Genomic DNA, 26,743 nt, shown 5'->3' with positions numbered 1-26,743 from the left:
AGAATGGCCTGATAGGGTACAGGAGGTCACATTCACAGATCCTGACAAGCCCTCACAGGAATGAGTCACACCTTGATCCTGGACCTCTGGCCTCTACAACTGTGAGAAATGTGTTAAGTCACTCGTCAATGGTATTCTCTTACAGCAGCACCAAGATGCCATCTTACGCTTTAAAAAATAATACTCAGCATGTATTTCCAAAAATGTTTATAGGGAAGTATTTGCACTGAAGTGTACAGGTGGGAGGGGCCAACAGAACTCCTGGCTCATCTGCGAGTGTGGGAAGCTCATTAGCAGGGCCCCTCACCTGGTAAGCTCCGAAGTGCCTGGCATGACCAGCCTACTTCTGTATGACTTCCGGTCCCACCACTGCTATGAGAGGTTTGAAGGCTGTTTCTACTTTTCCTCTTCACACAGATACAGGGCCCCAGGAAACCTACCAGCTCCAGAGAGGCACGGCCTACCCCACACCACACCCTGGGTTTCTCCTCCAGGCGGTGCTCCAGAAGCCCTGGAGCCCTGTTTCTCATGAAGGGCTCAAAAGCGGCCTCAGAGATGAGCCAAGGGGCAGAAATCTCTTCCTGGTTCAGCAGATGCGACCATCAGGAAGGCAGACCTTTAACAGCCAGCGTGTGCTAAGTGGCCATGGTATTTCCACCAGAACAAAGCGCCTCTTGCTTACTTCTGTGTTTATGGCTCTGTTCCACCAACCCTGCTCCTCAGCTGCATTTGAATGGTAACACTCATCAAAGTTCTAACAGGCTTTGATTGTAGGGGAAGCACCACTACCTGGTTTAAAATTTAGTGTGAGAAAAATGTAACCACCCCATCAGAATTCAAGCCAGCAGCTGAGACTTTAAATGGACATGCTGTAACTTAGGAACCCAGAGCTCTAAATCCTGGTCATTCGTAGCCTGCAGACGGCAGCGCCAGTGCTCGGGAGCCTGTTAGAAACGCAAGCTCAGCAGCACCCCACTCGGTGGGCTGGGCCCGGCGGACAAGAAGCCAGGGCGACCCCTGGGGGAGGCGGAGCACGCAATGATAGCAAGTGTGCTGGCCACAGGGGCGTCACCCAGAGACGAGGCTGCAGCCAATCACAGGGTCCCGATTCACACAACTCAGCATCTCATGATTTATTTACGAGTTTTGAAGAGAAGGTAGGGCAGTATGTAAAACAGTCCCCAGGTAAAGTCTGGAGTGAAGGCTTTTAGAAACTACAGGATGAGTAACAAATAAAACCTCAGCAAATGCATTGGATTTGAGAATTTAATACACAGTAGCAATCAGAGTAACAGGCCGAACAGAAGGGTTCATGATGTTTTGACAGCACTCTCGGCATGTGTAGGACGAAGGGTTAACTCCTCCCTTTTCTTGGAGGAAGCAAGACAGACACCCAGTCATCTTCACACACAACTCTGGGTAACAGCTTCCTTTCCTCCTAGAGAGTTACCTTTAAGTTTAATGACTGAATCAGCAAATTTATTTGAATCAGAGCTATTAGAGGGTGGGTTTCATTTAATGATGAACGTTGGGGCAAGGTGACCAAGCGGCCAGCTACTCTTAATTGCAAAAGAAGCATCAGAGACAAGGTGCTGGGGATCCAAGACTGCCCTCGAAGAAGAGCTGTCATGGATTCCAGTGGTTCAATGTCCACAACGAAGACTCAAAGAAAGTTAACAAGACACATTTTTAAAGTAAAGTGATAAATTCCAGTGAATCAGGTCCCAGGTAGTCTTTAAAGGAACAAACATTTACAGTAAACATTTTAAACTCTGGAATGCCGGTATTGTACAATTACTAGTACATTACATTTACAAAACTGCTTAGACAGTAGTTGTTCCAGAGTTAAGAATTAAAAAATGTATAAGCCAGCTCACGATGACTTGAGATATTATATTAAAATACATTGTTAATCATAAAAATACTTTACTATATACATGTACACTGTATAAACTCTAGATCACCTACTGAAGGAAGCCTGTAGCTCACTCTAGCCTCCTGGCCTGGGCAACACTGCAGGCTAGCGTTTGGTCTCCACACCTTCGGCACAGGCTGGTCAGTCCTGCAGACGCTCTTCACTGATTGGTCGTACATCCTTCTGCAGAACCTCCCTGCGGCACGTCTAGCTGGAAGAGTCGGTTTTACTTCCACTGTACCTTACTCTCCTAAATGCTGATCCTGATCCTAGTAATTCTGGGCATTCACATAATTCATTTGCAATTTGGTTACACTTCAGAATAAGGCTGTAGTTCATTTCATCAGTTATTACACTGTCTTGCTTGTAGTCAGGGTGGTTTGCAATAAATTCTCTCATCCACCTCGCAACTGTCATTAGTTCTCCTAAAAAACAAACATTGTTTAAGACCATATAATAACACACGTTTTTAAAAACTGAATTGGTGCTTAGTGGCCAACCTAAACACCCGTCTATAAAGAAAGCAACCTGATCTGTCCGTGTAGCCACACGGCAGGGGCCTGGAACAGCCTACCTCTCCGAGCATGTCAAGAACCTCCTGTGCGAAAGCAAGTACACAACACTATCTATTCCTACGGTGGTGAAATGTTACCTCCTGGGGGGCAAAGCCACCTTTAGGGACAGGAGCCAGTGACTGCACCAGGACATGTGCCCTCCCACGTGGCCAGAGGACTAAGACGATGCTTTCAGCACCCGGGGACCCCACAACGACCCGTCACTGCTCACAGCGGTACAGAAGGCAGAGACTAGGCTGCAGTGAGAAGCCAGTCAAGAGGGAAACGGGCAGGCGGAGCAGCGGAGAAGCGACCTGGGCTCCACAGCTGACCCTCTGTGACAGCACGAGTGAAACTGCAGGCGTCACTACCATCATGACTGCCCCTTTCATTAGCTGCTGGCGCCCCCAGGGCCTGGCACTGTGGCAAGCACTGTAAACGGGACCGACACCCAGCTGCACAGGCTGCAGGGCCGGCCGCACCAGCTGCACACCGGCTCCTCGTCCGAGCAGCGCCCTGTCCGACAGCCCAGCAGGACACGCAGGCCGCGCAGCGCAGGCAGGCCGCCAGATCCCGCCCGCGTCGCCTCAGTGCCGCGCCCGACGGTGCGTCGCTCTGAGTCAGTAAGAAGGGAACGCTCGGCTAACTCACACCGCCACCCTCGGAAGTCGCGAGGCCTCTCCAAATCACAGGTGTCAGAGTGGGGGAAATGGGCACGGACAAAAGCAGGCGTAGAGGGTGCTCGAAGGAACCGAGGCTTTTAAGGGCCCGTGCTTCTGCGTACAGGAGAACGTGAAGAAAAAGAAAGGAAAGAGGCCACCGTACCAGACGCCCTCTTCTTAATTAGCTTCAGGTAGTTCATAATACTGCATCTGGTGTCCACATCCACCTCCATGTTTTCCAGGTAGGAGTTCAGGATGGGGATGAGTCCAGGAAAAACACCCTCCTACAAGACACAAGCGGACAGGGCGAGAGGCGGTGTGCTCACGAGGCCGCAGGGGAGCTAGGGAGCTGCGGGGAGGGCCTACCTTCCCGTTGATGATGGTGTCTATGCTCATGAGCGTGTACTCCTCCAAGGCCGGCTCTGAACCGCCACAGCCGCCGCCGCCGCCGGGCACCTTGCCACACCCGTCCACCACTGCACTGCCACCTGTGGGGAGGGCACACGAGCTGCAGCAGCTGGTGGCAGCAAAGGCGGACCCTGGAAACCCCAGAGAAAGCGATACCTTTGCAAATGTCTTTCCTGAAATAAAACATTCCCTGCAGGACCGCATCTCGCTTCTGCGCCACCTTCATGTTTTCATCAACCTGAGGGAGAGAGAACCACAGCTGCGGAGAGACGGCCGGCCAGAAAGCTGAGGGGCGGCGCCCTCCGCCAGGCACGTCCGACTTCCCGCCCCGTCCCTCCAGGGGACGCCTGTGCCCGAGCACGGCCTGGCACGTGCGTGCGTGTGTGTGTAACAGCGCGGGGCCAGGAGACACGTACCTTAGAGAAGAGTACTGGGTGGGAGGTCTCCCTTCACAGTGAAACCCTGTCTCAAAACACCAGCCAACCAACAAACCAAAACAAAAGGTGTTTTGCACTGCCTCGGTTTATTTCAATCTTCTTACAATGAAAAGCTAGGACTTTCTTCTCAGAGACCAGTTCTGTCAGCCTCTCGCTGCCATTCCCTTCCCTACACAACCAGCCATTCTACTTCTGACTCGATTTAAAACATATTTAAGTATTTTAAGTTTCCAGTAGTTTCTCTTGAGTATCAGTCTGCCGCCGTTTGCTGGGAACGCATCCCACACGTCCTCCTCTGAGAGGTGAACGTGCCCTCGGCTGACGCGCACAGCCCCCAGCCGTGCTGTCGGGGGGAATGTGACGGGGACACACAGCCTTCTGCGAGCCACCCGCTCCCGCCGGCTGCCTTCCCCCTCTGCAGAGGGCTGCTCTCTCCCCCTGACTCCGCTCCGGGAGGGACTGAGGTGCGCAGGAGGAGTAACCCACCCAGGTCAGAAAGCCCGTGCGCTGCACACGGGACCGAGGAGCGCAGCCTCCACGCCCGGCCACGTCTCCCCTCTCGGCCACGTGCAGCTCTGGGTCTGGTACAGAAGCACCGGGCACTAGCACCACCTGCGAGAGGACCGATTGCTCTCTGGACGCCCTGAACAGCTTCCCCTGCCCCCTGCCCCTCTCTCCCCAGAGGTCTCGCTGTAGCTGCTTAGGGCGGGCGTGGTCCTTGTCAGGCGCCCTCATAGCACCAGCGCAAGCTGCAACAGGCCGCTTGGCCTCCGCGGCTTAGCTTTAGGAACAGCTCACTCACATGTTTCCATTTTGTGTCCTCCCCCCCTCCTCACGTTGTGTGGGTTTATACTTTTAGCCCTTGCAGGCCTCAGCCCACTTCTGTTGCCTTGGAGTTTTCTCACTCTCTTTGTTCTTCTGGTCAATGGTTTAGAAGCAAATTCAGTTTTACACTAAAAAATTCTATTTCGGCCAGGCGTGGTGGCACACGCCTGTAATCCCAGCACTCAGGGGGCTGAGGCAGGAGGATCATTGGGAGTTCGAGACCAGCCTGGGTACAAGTGAGCTCAAGGCCAGCCTGAACTGATAGCAAGACACTGCCTCAAAAAGACCAAAAAAAAAAAAAATCTATTTCTCTACTCATAATTTTCTTTACTTTTAAACCAGCAGTTTTGAAATTATCACTCTCTGTCAGGCAGTAAAACGTATCTACCGTTCACTTCTGACTGCCCGGCAGGCAGCGTCTGCGGAGGGCTCTGTCCTGGCGAGGGCACCGGCTGAGGAGCCTGCGGGTGGAGCTCCCTGCCAGGTTTCAGGGCAGCGAGAGGGAGCCACTTGGAACAGCGAACCCTCACCAGACCCTAGACTTCCTGGGTCTTCATCTTGATTTCCCAATCCCCAGAACCAAGGAGAACAACTTGTTTACAGGCTACCCAGCTGACAGGTGCAGCAGGCTGAACAGAGTTTTGCAAGAATCACTTGGAATCTAAAGAATCTGGCCGGGAAAAGAATTCTACAGTCACCTTTTTACTGCGCAGGATTTGCGATTTCTTTCCATCTCTTAAGATTTGTCCATTATTTCTTTTATTATGGTGTCTTGCATCTCTGCTATGTAGTTTTTTTTTTTTGGTACTAGAAACTGAACTCACGACCTCACACTTGCTAGGCAGGCACTGTGCCACTGAGCTATATCCCTGGCCCAGTAGACTTCTAAATTATTAGCCAGACACTGAACTTTCCAATGCCATTTCCCATAATTTTGATTTCTCTGCCACTTTGCAGGAATGAACATGAACTTGGTTTCCTAAGTCACTCTGCAGGTTCCTCAGTAACAGGTATTTTCTGATGTGTATACTGAGTTTTAAAAGTATTTGTTTCTGACGTATGTGGTGGTATACACTTGTAATCCCAGCATTCTGGAGGCTGAGGCAGGAGGATTGCTGCTGCGTTTGAGGCCAGCCTGGGGTACATAGCAAGCTCAAGGCCAACCTGATTACACAGTGAGACCCTGTCTCAAAATACCAAAAATAAAATAAATGAAAAGCACTTGTTTCTAGAGCCCTCATGCTTCCCACGCACCTTGGTCTGCAGTGCTTATCTGTGGAAGCCACCCTCCCTAGGGACTGTGCTCCCACTGGGGTTTGCTTAGAACTCTTGGTTCTCGACTGCACTGTCCACTGGGGCCAGTGTCCTCCGTGGGCCCGGCTGTGGGTCACTCAAAGTTTCCCGCTGGCTTTCAGGTATCTGTTCCTTTTTTTTTTTTTTGGTATCGGGAATCAAACTCACAATCTCACGCTTGCCAGGCAGGCACTGTGCCACCCTGGGGGCTTGGCCTAACCCTGTACGGATGTCCTGGGAGGGATGGTGTCCCCAGCACGTCCCCTAACAAGGCCACGCTGGCCCCTCGATCCCACAGGATACCTCTGGCCTGGGTCACGGCAGGAAGGGACAAGCTGACAGAGACGGACCTCAGGTGACGCAGGGGCCAGCTGCAGCTGGCAAGTCATGGTTGAGTGACCAGCGAGCACGGTGTCCCAGGTGAGGTCGGGAGGACCGGGTTTAAGCTTCCTCTGCTGCCCGCTGTGACAGAGCTGCCTGGTGAGCCTCCTCCTGCTGAGGGCCCTGACCCTCCTCAGCCAACGCCCTCCCAGAAAGGACACTTCCCCTGAAAGGGGCTCCTTGGTCTTCGCCGACTAATGCTTGTTTGCTGCTTCTTCCCTCCTCCACCCCTCTCTTTTCAGTACTGGGGATTGACCCCAGAGCCTCTGCACAAAACTAAGTCCCAAGCCCTTTATTTTGAGCCAAAGTCTCATCCAGTTGTTGAGTTGACTAGATTGGACTCAACCTCTGTGATCTTCCTGACTCAGCCTCCTGGAGTGCTAAAATTTCAGACGTGTGCCCTGAGACCCGTCTCTATGACAGTATAAGGCCATGCACCTCCCCAGAAACACCTCCAGTCTGGTTTGGTTTCCCTCCCCACCCTCATTTTATCAGTCCAAATGACACATTCCTGGGGGGACGGCACCAGTGTGCGGGACCTCCTCCAGCCACTGTCTTGAATGGAGGCTTCCAGAAACAAGGCTCAAGCCAAAAAGGCAAAACCACAGGGCAAAGCGGGGAGCGCTCTGTCCTTCTGGCAGTGAACTCCCCGGACCGGACACGCAGAGGCCCTGCACGCCTACCTTGGAGAGAGGGATGAGGAAATCCAGCTTGTACGAGAGGATCACCCTCGTGAGCAGCACCACGAACACCACATAGGCGGAGTTCTCGAAGTCAGTCAACTGCACCTGCAGGAGCAGAAGCCCCGGAACGTCAGGGAGCAGCTGCGCAGCCGCGCCGCCCTGGCCGGCCCTTCTGGAGGGCTTGCCCCCAGCCACCGCTGCTCCCCTTTTGGGCGAAGCCTCCTGCCCACAGTCCTGTTCAGCGCAAGCACACTAGGCTCCTGCTGCCTCGTGACAGACTCGGGAGCCTTGGACGCCAGCACCAGAGGTGGGGACGACCCAGGCCGGGCCAGGCCTCACCTCCATGGGGCGGAATTCCACTCTCCAGCCGATGTCGGAGTTTGGGGGCGGGGGCTTAAATCTCATGGTCTGCCAATTTGTGGACTGAATATTCTACAATACAAAACAGCAGAGGATGAACGCGACTCTTCCCACACTCGGGCACTGTTACGATGACGCAGCGCTGAACAGAGGAGCCCGCCGTGCTGTAGGGTTTGCCCGAGCGCCCGGCCAGCGCAGGTGGAGGCTGCGGCACTGAAACAGATGACTGGGTTACCTCTGTGCAAGAGGCTTGAATCTTCCGTCACTCAGCAAACAAGAAAAAACGCTGAGAAACAACTCGTAGAAGAATTAAGTAAGGGCACTTTAAACCCAGCTTTATTTCCTTGGTTCTTTACCGCACTAAGTAGTAAGAGTCACATGAGACTTCTATTCTCCCCAGCTGCTCCCGAGTACAGAAAATCGTCTCCTGCTTCATGCAGAGACGCTCACGTGAAGGAGAGGCAATACCTCGAAATGGTCAGACTCGTTGGCGTCATCCAGGTCGATCTTCTCCTGGAACAGGGTCAGGGGGTCTCTGATGAAGAGGTGAGCCACGTGCTGGGCCAGAAGGTGATCGATGCCTGCGAAGACAGAGCGCATGGGCCCCTGCACAGCCCACCACGCCACTCGCCAGGCCCAGGCCCAGGCTCGGGCAAGGGCGTCTGGGAGCGTCAGAACTGGGGCCGCGGCGCTCAGCTTGCCCAGAGCTTCATCCTGCGGACGCTGGGGAGAGTCAGAGCCTCACTCACCACGCACACAGTGCCTGCTGGGCACTGCTGCGGACCTAGACACGGAGCCCCAGAGTGAGCCCCTTTTGCTGAAAGTCAAGAACATCTCACGAGTATTTTGAACTCGAACTTTAGGAACAAGCAGCCTCATAAGAAAAGTTAGAGACTTCACACTAAAAACAGAAACCAGACCAGGAGTCAGGAACAGGTGAAAAGTGCTTTCAAGAACAGAAGGTGCCCAGCCAAACCCAGACATGCCGAAGGGCCGCTCACCATTCTGCACCAGCTGCTCATAGATCCCTCTGTCTATGGTCAGGTCGATGTCGTTGTACTTCTCACCGCACTTCGATAAGTAGCTGTCTATGGAGTCGTACCGGGACTTACTGATGCGATAGCTACTGCTCTTCAGCGGCTGGAACGTAGGAAGTGTGAATGAGTGCCGCATGAGTGTCTGGAAGTTCATGCCCCACCTAGCACGTAGCAGTGTATTTTGAGGACACATTCTAGACAGCACATTCAGTAAGCTGCAATAATTACACAAGGACCAGAGGGGAAGCCAGGCACGGTGGCACGCTCCTGTAATCTTAGCACTCTGGGAAGCTGAGGCAGGAGGATCACACGCTTGATCCAGTGCAGGTAACTTAGTAAGACTGTCTCAAAATGAAAAAAATAAATAAAAGGGGTTGGGGATATAGCTCAGTCAGAGTAGAACAGCCCTAGCTCAGAGCATCAGAATTCTTGTGGTCAGGCCAGGAATACAGCTCAGCGGCACAAGTGCCTGCCTGGCAAGTGCAAGGTCCTGAGTTCAATTCCTGGTACCAAAGAATTCTTGTGGTCAACTCTTTAAAAACATCCATGTCCAGGTTCCAGCTAGAAAGAGTCTCACAAGCCTGGGAGGGGTCAGGCTATTGACCTAAAACCTCTCCACAGTGGCTACAGTGTGCACTGCTGTCTGGACGGACGCTGCGCTGGCGCTGAACATACAAAGGAGCGGGCCGAGCCACCCTGTCCAAGCCTCTCTCCCTGGAAGGCCGACTCCGACGACACGGCGCTCCGCTAACACTCAGGGTCTCACAGGGAGCGCTCACGTCGGGTCGGAGCCTTCAGCACGGACTTCCAAACCAGAAACCTGAGCTACTATTTTGAAAGACCCTAAAACAAACACAGATTTCACGATGAAAGCGACTCCCTACCCCAACCATGTCACTTTCCCCACAGTCACCCACAGCAAAGATGTGTGACATCCTGTGTGCTTCTGCCCACATGTGACCGAGTAGCTCAAGGGGAGCAGGGGAGGGAGGCATCGAGGCAGCATGCAGCCCCAACAGCCCCGCTAACCTAGACGCTCGATTGAGGGAATCACCCCACCTCCAGTCCTCTCTCTTCCCGAGTTCTGTCATCCACGGATGCAGAGATCACTCCCCAGCGACAGTCGATGTCGGACACGTAGCCTCGGTAGAAAGGAGACGCAGCGCTCAACGCCATCTACAAACAAACGCCAGTCAGCCCCTGCAGCCAGCGGTGCTCACACGGGCCAGGAGAGCATGGGCAGTTTTCCGGTGCAGAATTGGTTCAGGCAGCCCGTACAGAGCTGCACACGTGCCTGGGGCTGCTTTCTACCGTGAAATGAACTAGAAATGCGAAGCTGTGGTTCCGACCTGCTCAGCCCATTTTCTCTACAGTGGGGGGACATGATGCAAGGGGGACAAGGGCCACACACCTGACCTCTGTTCAACACACGCTGTTCTACCAGCAGCAGCTAAGGGTCCACGGCTTGGACGTTCAGCTTGTTAATTTTCAACAGGAATGCTATTTACGTTATTCATTTCTTCTTTGTTTGCCGTTTTTTTTTTTTGTTTATTCTTTGTTTTTGCTTTTTGAGACAGGGTCTCACTATGTAGCTCAGGCTAGCCTTGAACTCACTGTGTAGTCCAGGCTGGCCTTGAACTTGTGGTGATCCACCTGCCTCAGCCTTCCAAGTGCTGAGATTACAGGCATGTGTCACCACACTCGGCCTTACATTGTTCATTTCTGAAAGAAGTCTTAACTGAAACAGCACACACATAGTAAATTCTGCACCTGTGATCTTACTTTATTCAAAGATGTATTTAAAATAAGATGTCATTTCTACTTACAACAATTGGACAGATAGTGGCCAGCTGATCGTAAAGGTAACTGGCCTCAGATATGCTGCAGGCTTGGAATGTCACCTGTTTAAGAATGCAAGACATTAGCACCAACGAAGACTCATCAGCACTCTCGAGCACTTAAAACCAATGACAAGGTCAGGGCTATCCCACGGCTGCACGCGACCCACAGGTCCTGCTGAGGAGCTACCTGCCGTGGGCAAACGTGACTAGAAAGTGGCGTTTCGGTCACACTCCACATGCACAGACAACTATGTTCCCAGGTGAAACAAGACACACGTGGTGCTGTGAGGGCAGGGAGGGGTTTCCTCTTGCACCAGCCTTCTTCTGCTTGCAGCTTCTGCTCACTTCAAGTGAGCTGAGGGCTTATCTATATTTGGTGGTGCAGGCCTGTAATACCAGCTCTGGGGAAGCTGAGGCAGGAGGAATGTCAGGAGTTTGAGGCCAATCTGAACTATGTAGTGAGACCCTGTCTCAAACAAACAAAAATGGTAGCCATCTTGGAGAGGGGCCAACTATTGATAATCTCCTACCACTTTTGTCTGTAACTCACTACTATTTGTCTATTTGTTTTCCTGAGAAACTATCTTGTAGATAACAATATGTAAAACAACAACTATTGATAATTTCCTACCACTTTGTCTGTAATTCGGTAAACGCCCCCCTATTACTATGTTATCCTCTTACTCTTTAAAATAATAATTTAAAAAATTTTAAAAAAAAGTATACGCAGTAGAATAAACCAATGTGGACAATGAGGACAGAATTTCAGACATAGCAGACAAGCTTTCAATTAAGGATCATGAGAAGAAAGATTTCTTAAAAATAGCAAGGGACCATGAGAAATAAATCCAGCAGCTGTTGTATGATGCAAAGAAGAATAACGTAAGATTGATTGAAGTCAATAAAAAAAGCAGAAAGCCAGGCATGGTGATGCATGCCTGTAATCCCAGCACTTGGGAGGCTGAGGCAGAAGGATTGCTGTGAGTTTAGGGCCAGCCTGAGCTACAAAGTGAGTTCAAGGCCAGCCTGAACTATACAGTGAAACCCTGTCCAAAAAAAAAAAAAAAAAAATCACAAAAATGACAAAAAAACCTGTTCACAAATGTCATGGCAGAAAACTTCCCTGGCAAGGGGAAAAATATGACATAGAGTTAAGTGAGGCTGTAGAACTCCAATTAGCCATGATCAAACAAATCTACAAGGCACACAACAGCCAAAATTCCACAAAGTCAATGTAAGAACAGAATATTAAAAGCTGTTAGAGAAAAGAAGCAAGTCACCTAAAAGGAAAGACCATCAGAATCATAGCTGACGTCTCAGAACAAACCCTCCAAACAAGGAGAGCTTGGAGTCAAGTATTTTAAGCCCTATAAGAAAACAACTTCTAATCAGATTGATGTACTAGCAAAATGATTGTTCAAACTTGGAGAATAAAGATACTTCCATGACAAGGAACACCCGAGGAAATCCACCACCACCAAAAAGCACTCCAAAATGTTCTGAAGCCGGGCGTGGTGGCACACGCCTGTAATCCCAGCATTCGGGAGGCTGAGGCAGGAGGATCACCGTGAGTTCAAGACCAGCCTGGGCTACAAAGTGAGCTCAAGGCCAGCCTGAACTGCATAGCGAGATCCTGTCTCAAAAAAAAAGACAAAAAAAAAGTTCTGAAGGATAGTCTAGAAAGGGATAACAAGGAATACAACTCTACGAACCCCAAAAGAATGAATCCACCAGGCAAGGCAAATGATTAAACAAAGGGGGGAAAAAGGGGAGCTAACAACAGGAAAATACCATGACAAGGATAAGTTAATACATATCAGTTATAACCATTAATGTTAACAGTCTCAATTCACCAATCAAATGAAACACCCTGGGAGAATGGATCAAGAAGCAAGATCCAACAATATGCTGCATACAAGAAACATTTACACAAAAACAAATTGATAGATACCCAAATACTATGGACATGAAAAATCAAATAAGTACTAATACAATTGTACTGGGTGGTCTCAATACCCCACTGTCAAATCAGATCAACTAGACATTAAAAAAAAAACCAAAAAAACCCAGGGAAATATTAGAACTGAACCAAACTTTTAAACAATATGGACTCAGAAGATGTCCATCCCACATTATGGGAATACACATTCTTCTGAGCTACACATGGGATTTTCTCCAAAACAGATTAATCACATCCTAGCTCATAAAATGTGCTTAAGTAAATGCAAAGAACTGAAATTACTCCATGTACATTATCATACCATAATGCAATCAAACTGGAAATCAATGGTTAAAGAAACCACCAGAACTTCACAGATACATGGAAATTAAATAACATCCTCCTAAAAAATCAATGGGTCACAGATGAAATTACAGAAGAAGTTAGAAAGTTTTTACACATGAATGATGTCAACACAATATCCTGGAACTTATGGGACACAATGAAAGCAGTCCTACAAGAGACATTTACAGGGGCTGGGGATTTAGCTCAGCGGCAAAGCACTTGCCTGGCAAGCGCAAGGTCGTGAGTTCAATTCCTGGTACTGGAAGAAAAGACAAAAAAAAAAAAAAAAAAAGACATTTACAGCAGTGAATACCCATACCAGGAAAACAGCAAGCTCAAATAAACAACTTAATGTTGAATCTTTAACTTTTAGGAAAACAAGAACAGGTCAAACCCAAAGCTCTTATGAGGGTGGAAATTATAAAGATCACAGCAGAAATTAATCCAATAGAAACTAAGAAAATAGAAAAAAAAAAATCAATGAATCAAAGAGTTAATTCTTTGAAAGATTAAATAAAACTTTTAAAAAACCCTTAGCTAACCTTATAAAAAAGAAAGAAAAGAAGAAACACAAAATTATATTAGGAATGAAAATGGTAATCATAACAGATCCTGCAGAAATCCAGAAGACCATCAATACCCACCTTTGAGAATCTGTATTCTAAATAAAATGGAAAACACAAAAGAAATGCAGATTCCTAGATATATATGCATTAACCACAGCTGAATCAAGACGACATACAAATTCTAAATAAACCAATATCAATGAAATTGAAAATGTAATTAAAAAACTACCAACAAAGAAAAATACAGGCACTGATGGATTCACTGCTAAATTCTACAATAAATTTAGAGAAGACCTAAAACCACTACTTCTCAAACTCTTTTTATCAAATTGGAAGGGAAGCAATACTCCTAAAACAATTCCTGGAAGCAAGCATTACCCTGATACCAAAACCAAAGAAGGAACCAGACAAGAAAGAGAACTGGCAAACAGAATGCACCGAATAATAAGATTATACACCATGTTGAAGTAGGATTTATCCCAGGAATGGAGGGATGGTTCAACATAAGCAAATCAAATACATGAACACCAACAGAAAGCAGCTGCAAGGCAGGGCAAACAAACAGAAAAAAGACATGGAACCAACAACAGGAAAACAACGTGAAAACCAAAAGCCAATACATATCAGTTATAACCATCAATGTAAATGGTCTCAACTCACCAATCAAAACAAACAGACTGTAGAATGGGTCAAGAAACAAGATCCATCAATATGACACATTCAAGAAACACATTTAACCCAAAAAGAAATTCATAGATTAAAAGTCAAAGGATGGAAAATACTTCTCCCTGCCACAAGAACCCAGAAAAAGCAGGGGTAGCTATTCTATTTATAAACAATGCAAATTTTAAGTGAAAACTAACCAAAAGAGACAAATAAGGTTACCACATACTTGTTCAGGGAAAACTCCAAGAAGAAGGGATAACAATCATAAATATTTATGCACCAAACTCTGGCACACCCAACTACATAAAACAAATATTAACAGACATGAATAACCAAACAAACACTAACACAATTGTAGTAGGGGACTTTAATACCCCATTCTCACAAATAGAGCAACTAGACAAAAAAAAAAAAAAAAAAAAAAAAAAAAATTCAGTGAAGAAATATTAAAATTAAACCAAGACTGTGAATAAATGGATTTGGTAGATATCTACAGTGTTCTGCCCAAAAACATCAGAATACATGTTGTTTTCAGTGGCACATGGGATGTTCTCCAAAACAGACCACATGTTAGCCCAGAAGACATGTTTAAGTAAATGTAGAGGAATTCAAATCATTCCTTGCACACCATCTGACCATAGTGCAGTGAAACAAGAAATCAATGACAAATGAAATCACAAAAACTACATAAACACGTGGAAATTAAACACACTTCCGAACAACCAATGGGTCACAGAGGAAATTAAACATGAAATTACACAGTACATACAATGAAATAATAATGCTGATCCAACATACCAAAACTTACGGGATGCAATGAAAGCAGACCTAAGAAGAAAATTTATAGCGATAAACTCTCACATCAGGAAAACAGAATGACCTCAAATAAACAACCTAAGGTTGAACATCAAACTTCTAGAAAAAAAAGAATCAAACCCAAAGCTCATATGAGGGAGGAAATTATAAAGAACAAAAATTAATGCAATTGAGACTAAAAAAAAATATAAAGAATCAATAAGTCAAAAAGTTGGTTTTTTGAAAGAGTTAATAATATTGATAAACCATTAGCCAACCTCATAAAAAAGAATAAAGGAAAAACAAATTTAAGCAATTAAGAATAAAAAGGGGCAAATCACAACAGATTCTAAAAAAATTCATAAGATCATCAATATCTACTGAGAACCTACATTCTTTTTTTTTTTTTTGGTTTTTGGTTTTTGGTTTTTCTCCGGTACCGGGAACCGAACTCACGACCTTGCGCTTGCCAGGCAGGCGCTTTGCCGCTGAGCTAAATCCCCAGCCCTGAGAACCTACATTCTGGTAGGATGGAAAACACAGAAGAAATGAACAGATTCCTAGACACAATCCAGCTGCCAAAACTAAACAAAGATATAAAAATCCTAAATACCCCAATATCAGCCAATGAAATGGAAACTGTTACAAAGAATTTACCAACAAAGGAAAGCCCAGGCCCTGACAAATTCACGGTTGAATTCTACAAGAAATTTAGAGAAAATCTAATGCCACTAATGCTGAAATTCTTTAAGGAAACTGAAAGAGAAGCAAGACTTTCAAAATCATTTCTGGAGGCAAGTATTACCCTGATTCCAAAACCAGAGAAGAACTCAACCAAAAAAGAAAACTACCCAATCTCCCTAATGAACATAGATGCAATACTCTTCAGTAAGATACTGGCAAACAGGGCTGGGATATAGCTCAGCAGCACAAGCACCTGCCTGGCAAGTGCAAGGTCCTGAGTCTGATTCCTGGTACCACCCCCACACACACCAAAAAACTAAACCCCAAAAAACCCGGCAAACGAAACACGGCAAATCATCAAAAACATTATATACCATGACCAAGTGGGACTCATTCCAGGGATGCAGGGATGGTTCAACATACGCAAACAATAAATGTAATACACCATATTAACAGAGCCGAGGACAAAAATCACATGATCACCTCAATACATGCAGAAAGCTTTTGACAAAGTCCAACACTCATTCATGATAAAAACCCTACTTAAAACTGGAATACAGGGTCTTTATCTTACTTTGGTAAAAGCCATCTATGACAAGCCAACAGTTAACATCATACTAAATGGTCAAAACCTGAAAGCTTCACTCTAAAATCATGAACAAGACAAGCATGTCCACTGTCACCTCTCCTAGTCAATACAGTTCTGGGAACTAACTGCCAGAGCAATTGGACAAGAGAAAGAAATGAAAGGAATAAGGACAGGAAAGGAAGAAGTTAAATTATTATTATTTGCAGATGACATGATACTCTACATAGATGACCTCTACAACTCCACCAAAAGACTTGTAGATTAAATAACCAAATTCAGTAGTATGGCTGGATACAAAGTCAATACTCAAAAATCAATAGCCTTCCTGTACATGAATAACAAACTCACTGAAAGAGAAGTTAGGGAAAGAATATCTTTCAGAATATCATAAAAAGAGAGAGAAATACTTAGGAATCAATCTAACAAGGGAAGTAAAAGACCTCTACACTGAAATCTATACTACTCTGATGAAGAAGATTAAAGAGGATATCAGCAAATGGAAAGCTATCCCTCGTTCTTTGGTAGGAAGAAAAATTATAGGGAAAATGGTCATACTTCCAAAATTGTTATACAGATTTAATGCAATTCTGATCAAAATTCCAACAGCGTATATCACAGAATTAGAGAAAACAATCCTAAAATTCACTTAGAACCAGAAGACACCTAGTATAGCAAAGGCAATTCTGGGCAACAAAGGCAAGGCAGGGAGCATCTCAATCCCAGATTTGAAATTATACTATAGAGCTATGGTGATAAAAACAGTGTGGGCCGGGTATGGTGGCACACACCTGTAATTCCAGCACTTGGGAGGCTGGAGCAGCAGGATCGTTGTGAGTTCAAGTCCAGCCTGGGCTACAAAGTGAGCTCAAGGCCAGCCTAAACTGCATAGTGAGACCCTGTCTCAAAAAGACAAAAGAAAAAACCTCAGCAATAACAACAACAACAACAACAACAAAAACCCAGCGTGGTACTAGCAACAAAACAAAATAGACCCAAAGATCAGTGGAACAGATTAGAAGATGCAGAAACAACTCTTATCTTTGACAAAGGTGCCAAATACATTCCCTGGAAGAAAGATAGCCTCTTTAATAAATAGTATTAAGAAAGATTGGCTCTCCACATGCCAAAGATTAAAATTAGACCCATATCTTTCACCATGTACTGAACTAAAATCAAAATAGACCAAAGACCTAAATATTGAAACAGAAACACTAAGTTTATTGGAAGACAGAACAGGTAGAACTCTTGAAGACATTGGTATAAGCAAAGACTTTATGAACAAAACCCAGATCGCACAGGAACTATCACAAAGAATCAACAATTGGGATTTCATCTTATTAAAAAGTTTCTGCAGAGCAAGCGAAACCATACCAGAGTGAAGAGACAACCCGCAGTGCGGGAAAAATATTTGCCAGCTATTCCTCAAAGGTCTAATATCTAACAGGGACTCAAGAAAATCAGATGCCCCAAATTTAAAGACCCAGTAAAAAGGGGCATCAGAAATAATTACATACTTCTCAAATGAAAAATAGAAACAGAAAATAAATATATAAGAAAACGTCCATCATCACTGGTCATTCAAGAATGCAAATTACAACAATGCTGAGATCCCATCTCACTCAGAGAGGATGACAAATGCTGGTGGGGCTGTGGGGAAAAAGGAACCTTTCTCCATTGTTGGTAGGAATGCAGACTGGTACAACTACTGTGGAAATCAGTGTTGAGATTCCTCAAAAAACTAGGACTAGAGGTTCCATTTGACCCAGTTAGTTCCCTCCTTGGTATCTTCCAGAAAGAATTAAACGCATCATACCCCAGCAGTATATACACACCCATATTTACAGCAGCACAGTTTGTAATAGCCCAGTCTTGAAAACAGCCCAATGCCCATCAACTGGTGAACAGACAAAGATGTGGGTTTTTCAATACAATGGAGTACTACTCTATCATGAAGAAGACTAAGCTTGAGACATTCCTAGGTAAATGGAAGCACCTTGAGACCATGCTTTTAAGTGAAATAAATTGGACATGGGCAAATACCACATTGTTTCTCTAGTATGAGAAGTCTGAAGTGTAAATAAGGACCAAAATGTACAATAGGTATTGTGAAACAGGAAGAAAATGTTCAGATAGGGAGGAGAAAAATGCAGGGGGAGGAGAAAAAGAAAGAAGGGAAAAGTAAAAAACAGAGAGAGAAAGGGGAAAAATGTAAACAAAGCTGTTGTAAATGGGGAGGGGTGAACGGAGGGCAGAGGAATAGGGAAAAAAATAACCAAGTTATATCATGTACAGGTACAAATTCTCTATGATGAATAGTGATCACTATGTGTACCTAAAATGTACCAATAAAAATCATACAAAAAAAAGGAAAGAAAGCAGAAAAAATGTCATGGCTGGCCATGTTATTTAAACACTTAGCATGGAAAAATACAACCCTAGCATTCAATTTGGATTCTACACAGCTTTAAAAATGAACAAACAAAACAAAACAAAAAATAGTAACAAAGAAAAGAACAGGTCAGAGGGTCTGTGTGTGAGAAGATACATCCACCTGGTCAGCTACCTGAGATGAGAATGCAAGGCTTTTGGGGGTCCAGAGCCACAGGGTGAAGCCAGAGGAGCCCACAAGGGCCAGGCTCCCTGGGCTCCAGGCCCCAGGGGCAGTTTCTAGTCAGCTGAAGCAATTCCAACTGAACAAAGTCTCCTTGGACAACCAACAGCTGCTCTCTCTCTCACTCTGTCTTTTAAAATTTGAAATTTTTAACTTGAAAATTTATATTTTGGTCAATTTCTCCTATTATATCATGACTTTAATCAAATTAGGGCTTAAGCATTAGAAATAAGAGCAATGAAATAAATGTTACTTAAAGTCAGACCTAGACAGCTCCTTAATTAAAACCTTTCTTTTAACTGAAAACTGAGAAAACTGAGCCAAAAGAAATGAAAGGCGTTTTTACCACGCAGACAGACTGACGTCCCATGGGCCTGTGTGGAGGCCTCGCCCGCCTGCTCACGGGAGGGAGGCAGGGCAGTCACCGTCAGGGACATGGGTCATGGATCCAGGCTGGCGCGTTAGGCGGTGCGTTAAGGGAGTAAATGGAGGAGCGCTACTTTACTACTGGTATAATGTAGCCAGGGAAGAGGCAAACGTAGGCTGCTAAATATGTATTCGTTTTATACCACTAGATGACTTTGCACTAATACATAAATTTGAAGTCCAATCTTTCCCTTGGATCAGCAAATCACTGACATGCTTCCTCTATAGCTCATTTTCAGAAAGTGTTTTGTTCAACTACCACTAGGTGGCAGTACCAACTAGACAGAAATCAAATGGAGACAGTGCTCAAGGAAAGCTCTGCATTTTAATTAATGACAATATACCTTTGTTGTTTTTGAGAAAGTCATAGCAGTTACCATTTCAATCTGATTATATGTGATTTTTAGAATAGAAAACATGATATATTATTAAAAAGTTACAGAGAAGTGGATAAGGACACTGCCCATCTGTGCGTTTCAAACAGTACCTGAAGGCAGCAGTTGCCCATCCCGAATCCCATGGCGTCCATGTAAATGTGGTCTGGCTTAGCAGCCCTGGCTGCCTCATCATCCTCAAACGTTTCTATGAAGGGAGCCGGTGTGTTCTTGTCCTTGAATACTGTGTTAGCAATTCAGAAAAGGAAAGGCGAAAGTCAAGGCTTAAACAGCAGTGCCGTTTCAGTCTCGCCCCTCTCTGCACTGTGAACTCACTTGGTACGTTGATGACGACTTTCTCCCCTCTCCTGTGCCGGATATTTCTTGTCAGGGTACTGGAACAGAGAACCACACGTCACCAGCTGGGCGTCTCGGAGCCATCGTCAAGGGGGAATGTGGCCACACGTACTTCCCGTGGGCAGAACGAAGCCCTACCTCCTGCGGACTCTCCTACAAGGACATGCGCACCCAGGCCCTCTCCTGCTGGGGAACACCATTCCCTCTGCTGCTCCCTGCCTGCTCCTCCGCGACTCCCTGCTCCCTCCCAAGTGCAGGTGTTTTCCTAAGCGCGCCCACTTCATCTCCAAAGATTCTGCACATCTAAGCACTCGCTCCCAGGCGTCCCGGAGTCCCCACGCCCCCGCCCCCCGCAGTGTGTGCTGCCCAGTCCCGACGCCCCAGGCACACTGTGTTGCTGACGTGGAAACGGACACGGCCCTGATGCACACGGCCCTGACAGCGACACGTGCCAGACTTGCGGAACAGAATAAAAAAGTAAAAATTCTTTAAAATGTATTTAAAAATGTTGCTTACACGTTGAAGTAATACTTTGGGTTTACTGGGTTAAATACAGTATGTTATCAAATTCGGTTCCTCTGTTTTTTAACATCTTACTAGAAAATTAACGATTATATTTAGAGTTTTCATTATGCTTCCAGTGGTTCCTGCTGTGACTCAGTCAACTTAAATGCCACCTCTTCTTTGAAGCGCTCCCCACACAAAGCCAAGGTCAGGCTGCTGGGGCGCTGAAGCAGTTTGAGGTTAAGAATGAAACTGCAAACAGGCCGAGAAGCCAATGGAACAGAGGGGGGAGCACTATCATCTGCAGCAGTGGTGTCCGCGTGGTACACAGGGCAGGATGAGCAGTCACAGCTCTCGGTGGGATTCAGAGACAGGAAAAGGCAGGAGTCACCAGGAGGGCACTTCCCCACACCGGGAAGCACGTCTGCTCAGGAAGGAGGATGGTGGCTAAACCAATGACTTTAAAAACCACTTGAAGTAGAAAGATCAAACCTGGATGCCAGAAGCAACGTCAGGGAGCCAAGCTTTGAGGATGTGATGGGTGTGTCTCCTGTCTCCTACGCTGAGGAGAGGAGCCAGAAGCACTGAACGCTCAGAAAGCACCTCTAGGACAGAGTATCATCTCAGAAAGCAGGTGTGGGAGGACACTGCAGCAGGCGGCCACACTCACCTGAAGCGGGGGTGCTTGTTTATTGCTTCATCTGGGAAGAACAGGGACTTTGAAGCTCCTCCTTCGACTGGGTTGGGTTTATACACAGGCAGTGTGAACCCAGGACAGCCTAATCTACAACAAATTGAAGAACTTAATAGATGGGACGAGTCCTCGGGGTCACCCACCTCGTCCTGCTGCAATTCCCGTCCGTCCCAAGCACTCATTTGCAGTACTTCACTCCCCTTTCTCTTGGAGTCTCGCGCCCTTCCCAAGCCCTGCCCTGCACTTTGCTACCCTGCATGGAGTGCTCCCTGGCTGACCGTCAGCCCCCACTCACTGCCCCTCTGCAGAGCGCGTGCTCAGCCTCTTCTGGCCCTGGCAGCACACAAGGGACAGCCGATGCAGGACAAGCTTCCGAGTGTCCTCTTTCACCAGTTATAAAATCGTAGTATTCATCACCACTGCCGAGCCCTCTGGTAGGCTTTGGAACCTGAGTAGGGCCTCCAGGAATGTGCCCCGGTTAGGCAACATCTCTGGTGTTCTCCTGAAGTCCAAAACCCTCTTACGTGTTAGCTCCACAAGCAGCTCTAATTCCACACAGTAAACAAGCTCTTCATTTGTCCCCACATCCAAGGCTTAATTCAATTCTCCTTCCCTTGGACAGCAGTCCCTGGCCCTCCCTGTTCAGAACTGAGAGGTCAGTGCCGAGCGCTGTGAGGGGGACAAAAACCTCCGCGGTCAGAGAGAGCGAGCAAGGGCGCCTGTCAGGGTTTAGACGCACGGTACAGAACTTCTGCTCGGGGGCCGGACCAGCCCGTGCCTCACGTTAGGGTGACGTGAGAAGCTTTCGGGGAGTCTCACAGGAGTGGGGAGCAGGCGGGTGTCCTAGGGAGGAGAGACGTGCCGCAGCGGGGTGCGTGGTGAGACGCACTGGGTGGGGCCTCGTGGAAGCCCTTGGCTAGCCCGGGCCGGTGGGGCACGCGCAGTGCGGGTGCGTCCGGCAGGTGGCGGCCAGCTCGGTGAGCTGCGCTTCCCTGGCCACCCTGAAAGCAGTGGGACGCTCTGAAAAGATGGGTCATCGGACCGGTCGTGTTTTGCTCTGCAGCCCTGGTCGGGGCTGTGGCATGAGCAACTGTGAGCAGGAGGAGAGAGGCTTCTCCCGACACACAGCGGCCCGGCCCGGGGGAGGCTGGAGCAGGCGGAAGGTGCGGGGCCCAGCAGCCTGCCAGAGCAGAGCGGGTGCCGGGGCTGTGGAGCAGGTCGTTGCCGTGAGAGCAGGGCAGGCGCTCAGGGTGCAGCCAAAGCACCAGGGACTTTACCTGTTTCAAGTGCCGGGTAAAGGGCCTGTCTACCCTTACCTCACTAGAGTTTCTTCTTCTGGCAGGGGGCGGGGGGAGAGGAGTGACTTGCAAAAAATAGAAAAAAAATCACACAAGAGTAAGAGATGCTTCTTTAGGGATTTGATGAGGAACTCTGAGGTTTTAACTACTGTATTAGATGCTCCAGTGGAGACCGTAAGGTCAGAATTCCCATGTAAGTGTGCCTCTGAGACTAACGTACACCTGTAGACACTTGTTACATTGCAGGCATCTATCAGGAGGGGAAAAAGCATAAGAATAGTTCACTGTGTTCTGGACATGGATGCTGACCCCAGAGCTCTTCTGAACTCTGCGAGGTGAGTGCACCTTCCGTCCGCAGCACCCAGCGCCGACGGTCAGTTTAGGACTGGGTCGAGCTGCACTGCTACATGGAGACACCTTGTTTGGCAGGTGAATGGAGAACACAACTTCACTGCATTAATTTTTTGGTACTTTCGATCATACCAGATTTGATAACAAACTGTAAGTCTTCTTTTCAGCAAAGTACCCAACAACGACTCACCCTGGTCACAGCTGATATGTATCAGCAACGCCCTGGGCTGGGTGGCCCTCTGCTGTGCCCTGACACACACAGCCTCGGCTAAGAACCTTCGGCATGTGAAGTCCTTCCTATTACGCATGATACTGCACAGCTCTAGCCGGGCACCCTGGGAGCCTGAGGGTGCAAGTTAGCTCAGCACAGGCAATGAAGGACTTGGTTTCAAAAATTTTGAAAAAAATGTCTGAGGACGTAGTTCAGTAGGAAGGCCCTGGGCTCCAGCCCCCGTACCACCAAAGTAAAGAAGGATGCAGTTCTACCCAGTCACGGGTCTGCTGCATCCGTGCTCGACGTCTGCCAGACTGTGGAAGTGTGCTCGGAGGCACCCTGGGGGCCGCTCACCACGAGCAGGCCACGAGGGTGAGCACCAGCGCCTGGGCGGGACTAGGTGGCGGACGCGTGCTCCTTCCACGCCACCCATCAGCCCTCTCCCACCAGGCCCGGTGAGCGCTCACACCACCCACCGGGTGGGGCTGGCAGGGAGGCTTGTTGCACCGCTAATGTAATAGTCTGTAAAACACAGCGCATACACGCGAGTGGTGACCTGCAGTCCTAGTTCTCTGGGAGGCTGAGGCAGAAAGACCGTAAATTCAAGCCCTGCCTGGGCAACTTAGCAAGACCCTGTTTCAAAATAAAAAATAAATAAAGGCCTGAGGATACAGCCGGTGTTTGACTGCTAGGACCACCGGAAGGTGGAGGGCAACGCACAGATTACAAACGGTCTGTAAAGCATTGTAGAGCGAGAGCAGGTGGGCCACGACCTGCTCACTCTATGACCTCTAGCTCCAACACTCCGACTAAGACGTATCAGCAATAGGAGCGGTCAAGGCTCGGAGCTAACTTGTCCCCAAAGCCTCCTGCGTCCGGAACATGGCTGACTGGGGGGGTTCATGCACTGACAGCTCAGTAGCTGCTGGTGCTGCAGCAGGAGGAGCTGGGTGGAGGTGGTCTCTCCTCCCTGGCGTCCCATTATCCAGAATGAACAGCTCCCCTCCGTCCGTGTCCTGGAGCAGCTGGGCTGGGACTGACTTCACCGGAAACTGCTCTCTGCACTGGGCGGCGGGACCGCCCCAGCGTGGGACGACGCGCACCACGGAACCAACCTGGGAAATGAAGTTATTGTGCACAGGGCCTGGTTCTCCTCCAGCACCGAAGTCGCCTCCTCACGGCGCTTCCGCATGTTGTCCTCCACGGTGTTGAACTCGGACATCGTCCCTCCGTAGGGCTGTCCAGGCGTCCCTTCGATCATGTAACTCCCGTACTCTGGTCTCCAAAGGGTAGGATGGCTGCAGGGAGGACAAGCTTGTTTTCAATCTTAGCCTTCTGCTGCAGTCTACTTGAATTTTAGAAGTTTGAAATGTTACTTCAAAAATCTGAAGCTGTATGCAAAGCTAAGAACTTTGTAAGGTTGATAACTTTCATAGCTCTTCAACTAATGTAAGAAATAAAAAAATACTGGGTCTGAAGTACTTGTAAGTCACTCATTGCTGGGACAGAGCCAGAGCCAGCTGCGGGACAGGAGCAAGTGGCCCTCAGGGACTCAAGTCTGCCGTCTCCCAAAGCCGTGGGTGGAAATGACCAGAATGCACGTGCCTGGGCCCTGTGTGGGCTCTCCGATGCTGTTAAAACATTATGCCAGCCGGGCGTGGTGGTGCATGCCTATAATTTCAGCACTTGGGAGGCTGAGGCAGGGGTATTGTTACCAGTTCGAGACCAGCCTGGGCTACGAAGTAAGCTCAAGGCCAGCCTGAATTGCATAGCAAGACCCTGTCTCAAAAAAAAAAGAAAAAAATCATGCCAGCCAGCCAAAGCCTACTTCCAAGAGTTTTATTTAGCATCATGGGGTGTGATCTTAATTATGTTTTTTAAAAAAAATTTAGTGATAGTAAAACAGGCATTATGTTTAGCTTACTGTGTTTTTTAAACACAGTAACGTATTCAATCCCAACACCATAGAGGAGATATTGATACTCTTTACAGATGAGAAAACTAAGGTACAGAGGGGGCTAAAGCTACTCAGTGACTGAGTAGAGGAACCAGTATTTGAAACTGGAGTCAACTAGGAGCAGGAGCTCACACTCCTAATGCTACGCCATCCTGCCTCTGTAAGTGTGAGCAAAGATGCTGTCTCAGCAGCTCCAAGTTCTAGAAACACGGGGTCAGGCTTCCAGGACATCAGCAGCTTACTTTGGATTTGTCCTCTCTCCCTTTTCTTGTAGAGTTTCAAGAACATCTTCTCCATTCAGGACCAACTGGACCTTCTTATTTTCATGATCAAAAGATACCAACATGTATTCCACCTACGGAAAATAGTAAGGGAGAAATTAACATTTTCCCAGACCCAAGCTCGGAGTGACCTTTAGAAATCAAGTCAGAGAAACATGAATGATCACATTTGCTTACACTACAGCACAGAGTACAACTAACACCCGCTTTTTGATTTCCTTGAAACTGCATGCTTTATTTAAATCATGGCAGTGGGAAGGTATGGAACTGGATTACTCAGGAAAATGCGTGAAAGTACCCTTTACATAAGGCACCGTGACCATGACCGTAGGGAAGACATCCTGACATCGCATGTGGTTTTATCGCACTTCCAAAAAAAGAAAAGAAAGGTAAAGGCAAAGGGGAAGGGGAAGGGGAAGGGGAAGGAAAGGGCAGGCAGCAGCACTATTTTTCTGACAGTTCACGTGAAAACTCCCGACCACGAAGCCTGTGCAGAGAAGTGCTGTGCAGTCAGTGACGGTGAATGGAAAGATCTTGCACATGGGAATCGAGTGTGTCTATAAATGCGTGCAGACAGAAAAGCTGTGCCATGAACTCTTTGTTTATGGGTCCTAACCCTTAATCCTATCATGCAAAAGTAAATCACATGACCCATTTTACAGGTGTACCAACAGGCTAAATCAGCTACTGAAAGTCTCAAGTATCGGGCTGTCTGTCCCATCTTGCTGCCAGAACAACAGAAGACACCGATTCTGGTAAGGGGATGGGCTTTTCACCCAGTTGTAAGCTCTCAGGCAATGAAAGACTAACAGTCTCTCAGCTGGGTTATTCCTGTTAGGGAGGCCATAAGCTCTAGCACAGCAGCTGGGCTGTAACCAAAGCTGCACGCATACAGGTCATATACAGATAGGTCAGCCCACCTCTTAGGGCCACTGGCTGGTGTCTGCATGCTCCCCGCGTGGCTTCCTAAGTCAGTCCTTTAGCAGTCTGCCCCCTCACGCCCCAGCTGCAACACAGCTGCCTGGCATCTAACTTCTCACCCGGAAAACGTGCTTCCTTAAGGAAATAAGGAGAGAGTTCACAGCTCACGGGCTTTACACCATCAGTCTGTTTCCAATGTAAGCAAGAACTTTTGCAGCAGTCATACAGGCTGACTTGTAACACATGTTGGTTTTCCAGAAGACTTGACATCTTTAGTCTTCGAAATCCCTCTGTCCCCAGGAAAGCATGAGTAAGGCAAAAGGATGATGTTCAAACTCACCCTGAGGCCCACGATCAGCCAAGAAAAAGACACTGAAATGTGAACAAACCAGCCTCTCCTTAATTAAAAAATTACTCCATTATCCAATCAAGCAAACAGTTCAAAATATTTACCAAATGAAAGGAGAAAACAGACCCTTTTTTGACATGTCTAATTTCTAACTGGAAGCCTGAAGAACTCACTGAACAATTCACACTCAAACTTACGGCCTTCCACAGAGCTCATCCTCCACGGTCACCCCGTACTTTCCTTGTTAGTCCTCGAACGGTTCTCTAACCTCTCACTTTCCGTTACTTCACCCCCACTCAACACATTTATGTTTATTCCCAACTCCAGTTCCCGCAAGTGCTCCAACAGCTACCTGAGTCTGCACAGCGCTTACCGGCGGTCTGGTTCAGGAACCCAGAGCATGCTAACGCTTTCCTAGTACAAAAG

The 26,743-nt window shown here is 47.5% G+C and overlaps 1 protein-coding gene across 1 annotated transcript; it reads right to left on the bottom strand.

Moving 5' to 3' along the window:
- Positions 1–1,108: 1,108 nt before the first annotated feature.
- Gclc (glutamate-cysteine ligase, catalytic subunit) lies at positions 1,109–25,139 on the bottom strand. The gene is made up of 15 exons (XM_005377605.2): positions 25,009–25,139; positions 23,925–24,107; positions 20,923–21,036; positions 19,728–19,786; positions 19,505–19,635; positions 10,382–10,456; positions 9,615–9,731; positions 8,520–8,658; positions 7,987–8,099; positions 7,498–7,590; positions 7,159–7,263; positions 3,696–3,777; positions 3,498–3,619; positions 3,295–3,415; positions 1,109–2,340 (listed from the first exon to the last, which is right to left on the bottom strand). Exons 1-15 carry the CDS (start codon positions 25,110–25,112, stop codon positions 2,123–2,125), a joined length of 1,776 nt encoding a protein of 591 aa, XP_005377662.1. The 5' UTR covers positions 25,113–25,139; the 3' UTR covers positions 1,109–2,122.
- Positions 25,140–26,743: the final 1,604 nt, after the last annotated feature.

The sequence above is a fragment of the Chinchilla lanigera genome, unplaced genomic scaffold (genome assembly GCF_000276665.1).
Source record: "Chinchilla lanigera isolate Chin_1 unplaced genomic scaffold, ChiLan1.0 scaffold00010, whole genome shotgun sequence".
Taxonomy (NCBI): domain Eukaryota; kingdom Metazoa; phylum Chordata; class Mammalia; order Rodentia; family Chinchillidae; genus Chinchilla; species Chinchilla lanigera.
The sequence above is the reverse complement of the archived record's forward strand: the minus strand, read 5'-3'. Positions and strand labels throughout refer to the sequence as shown.

Bases quoted from the DNA above. Each gene is read 5' to 3' on its own strand.
- Gclc (XM_005377605.2), bottom strand. From the start codon at position 25,112: ATGTTGGTATCTTTTGATCATGAAAATAAGAAGGTCCAGTTGGTCCTG. The intron at 10,457-19,504 runs GTACTGTTTGAA...ATTCTTAAACAG, and splicing joins TGGGCAACTGCTGCCTTCAG to GTGACATTCCAAGCCTGCAG. The intron at 7,264-7,497 runs GTGAGGCCTGGC...CTGCTCCTGCAG, and splicing joins TGGAATTCCGCCCCATGGAG to GTGCAGTTGACTGACTTCGA.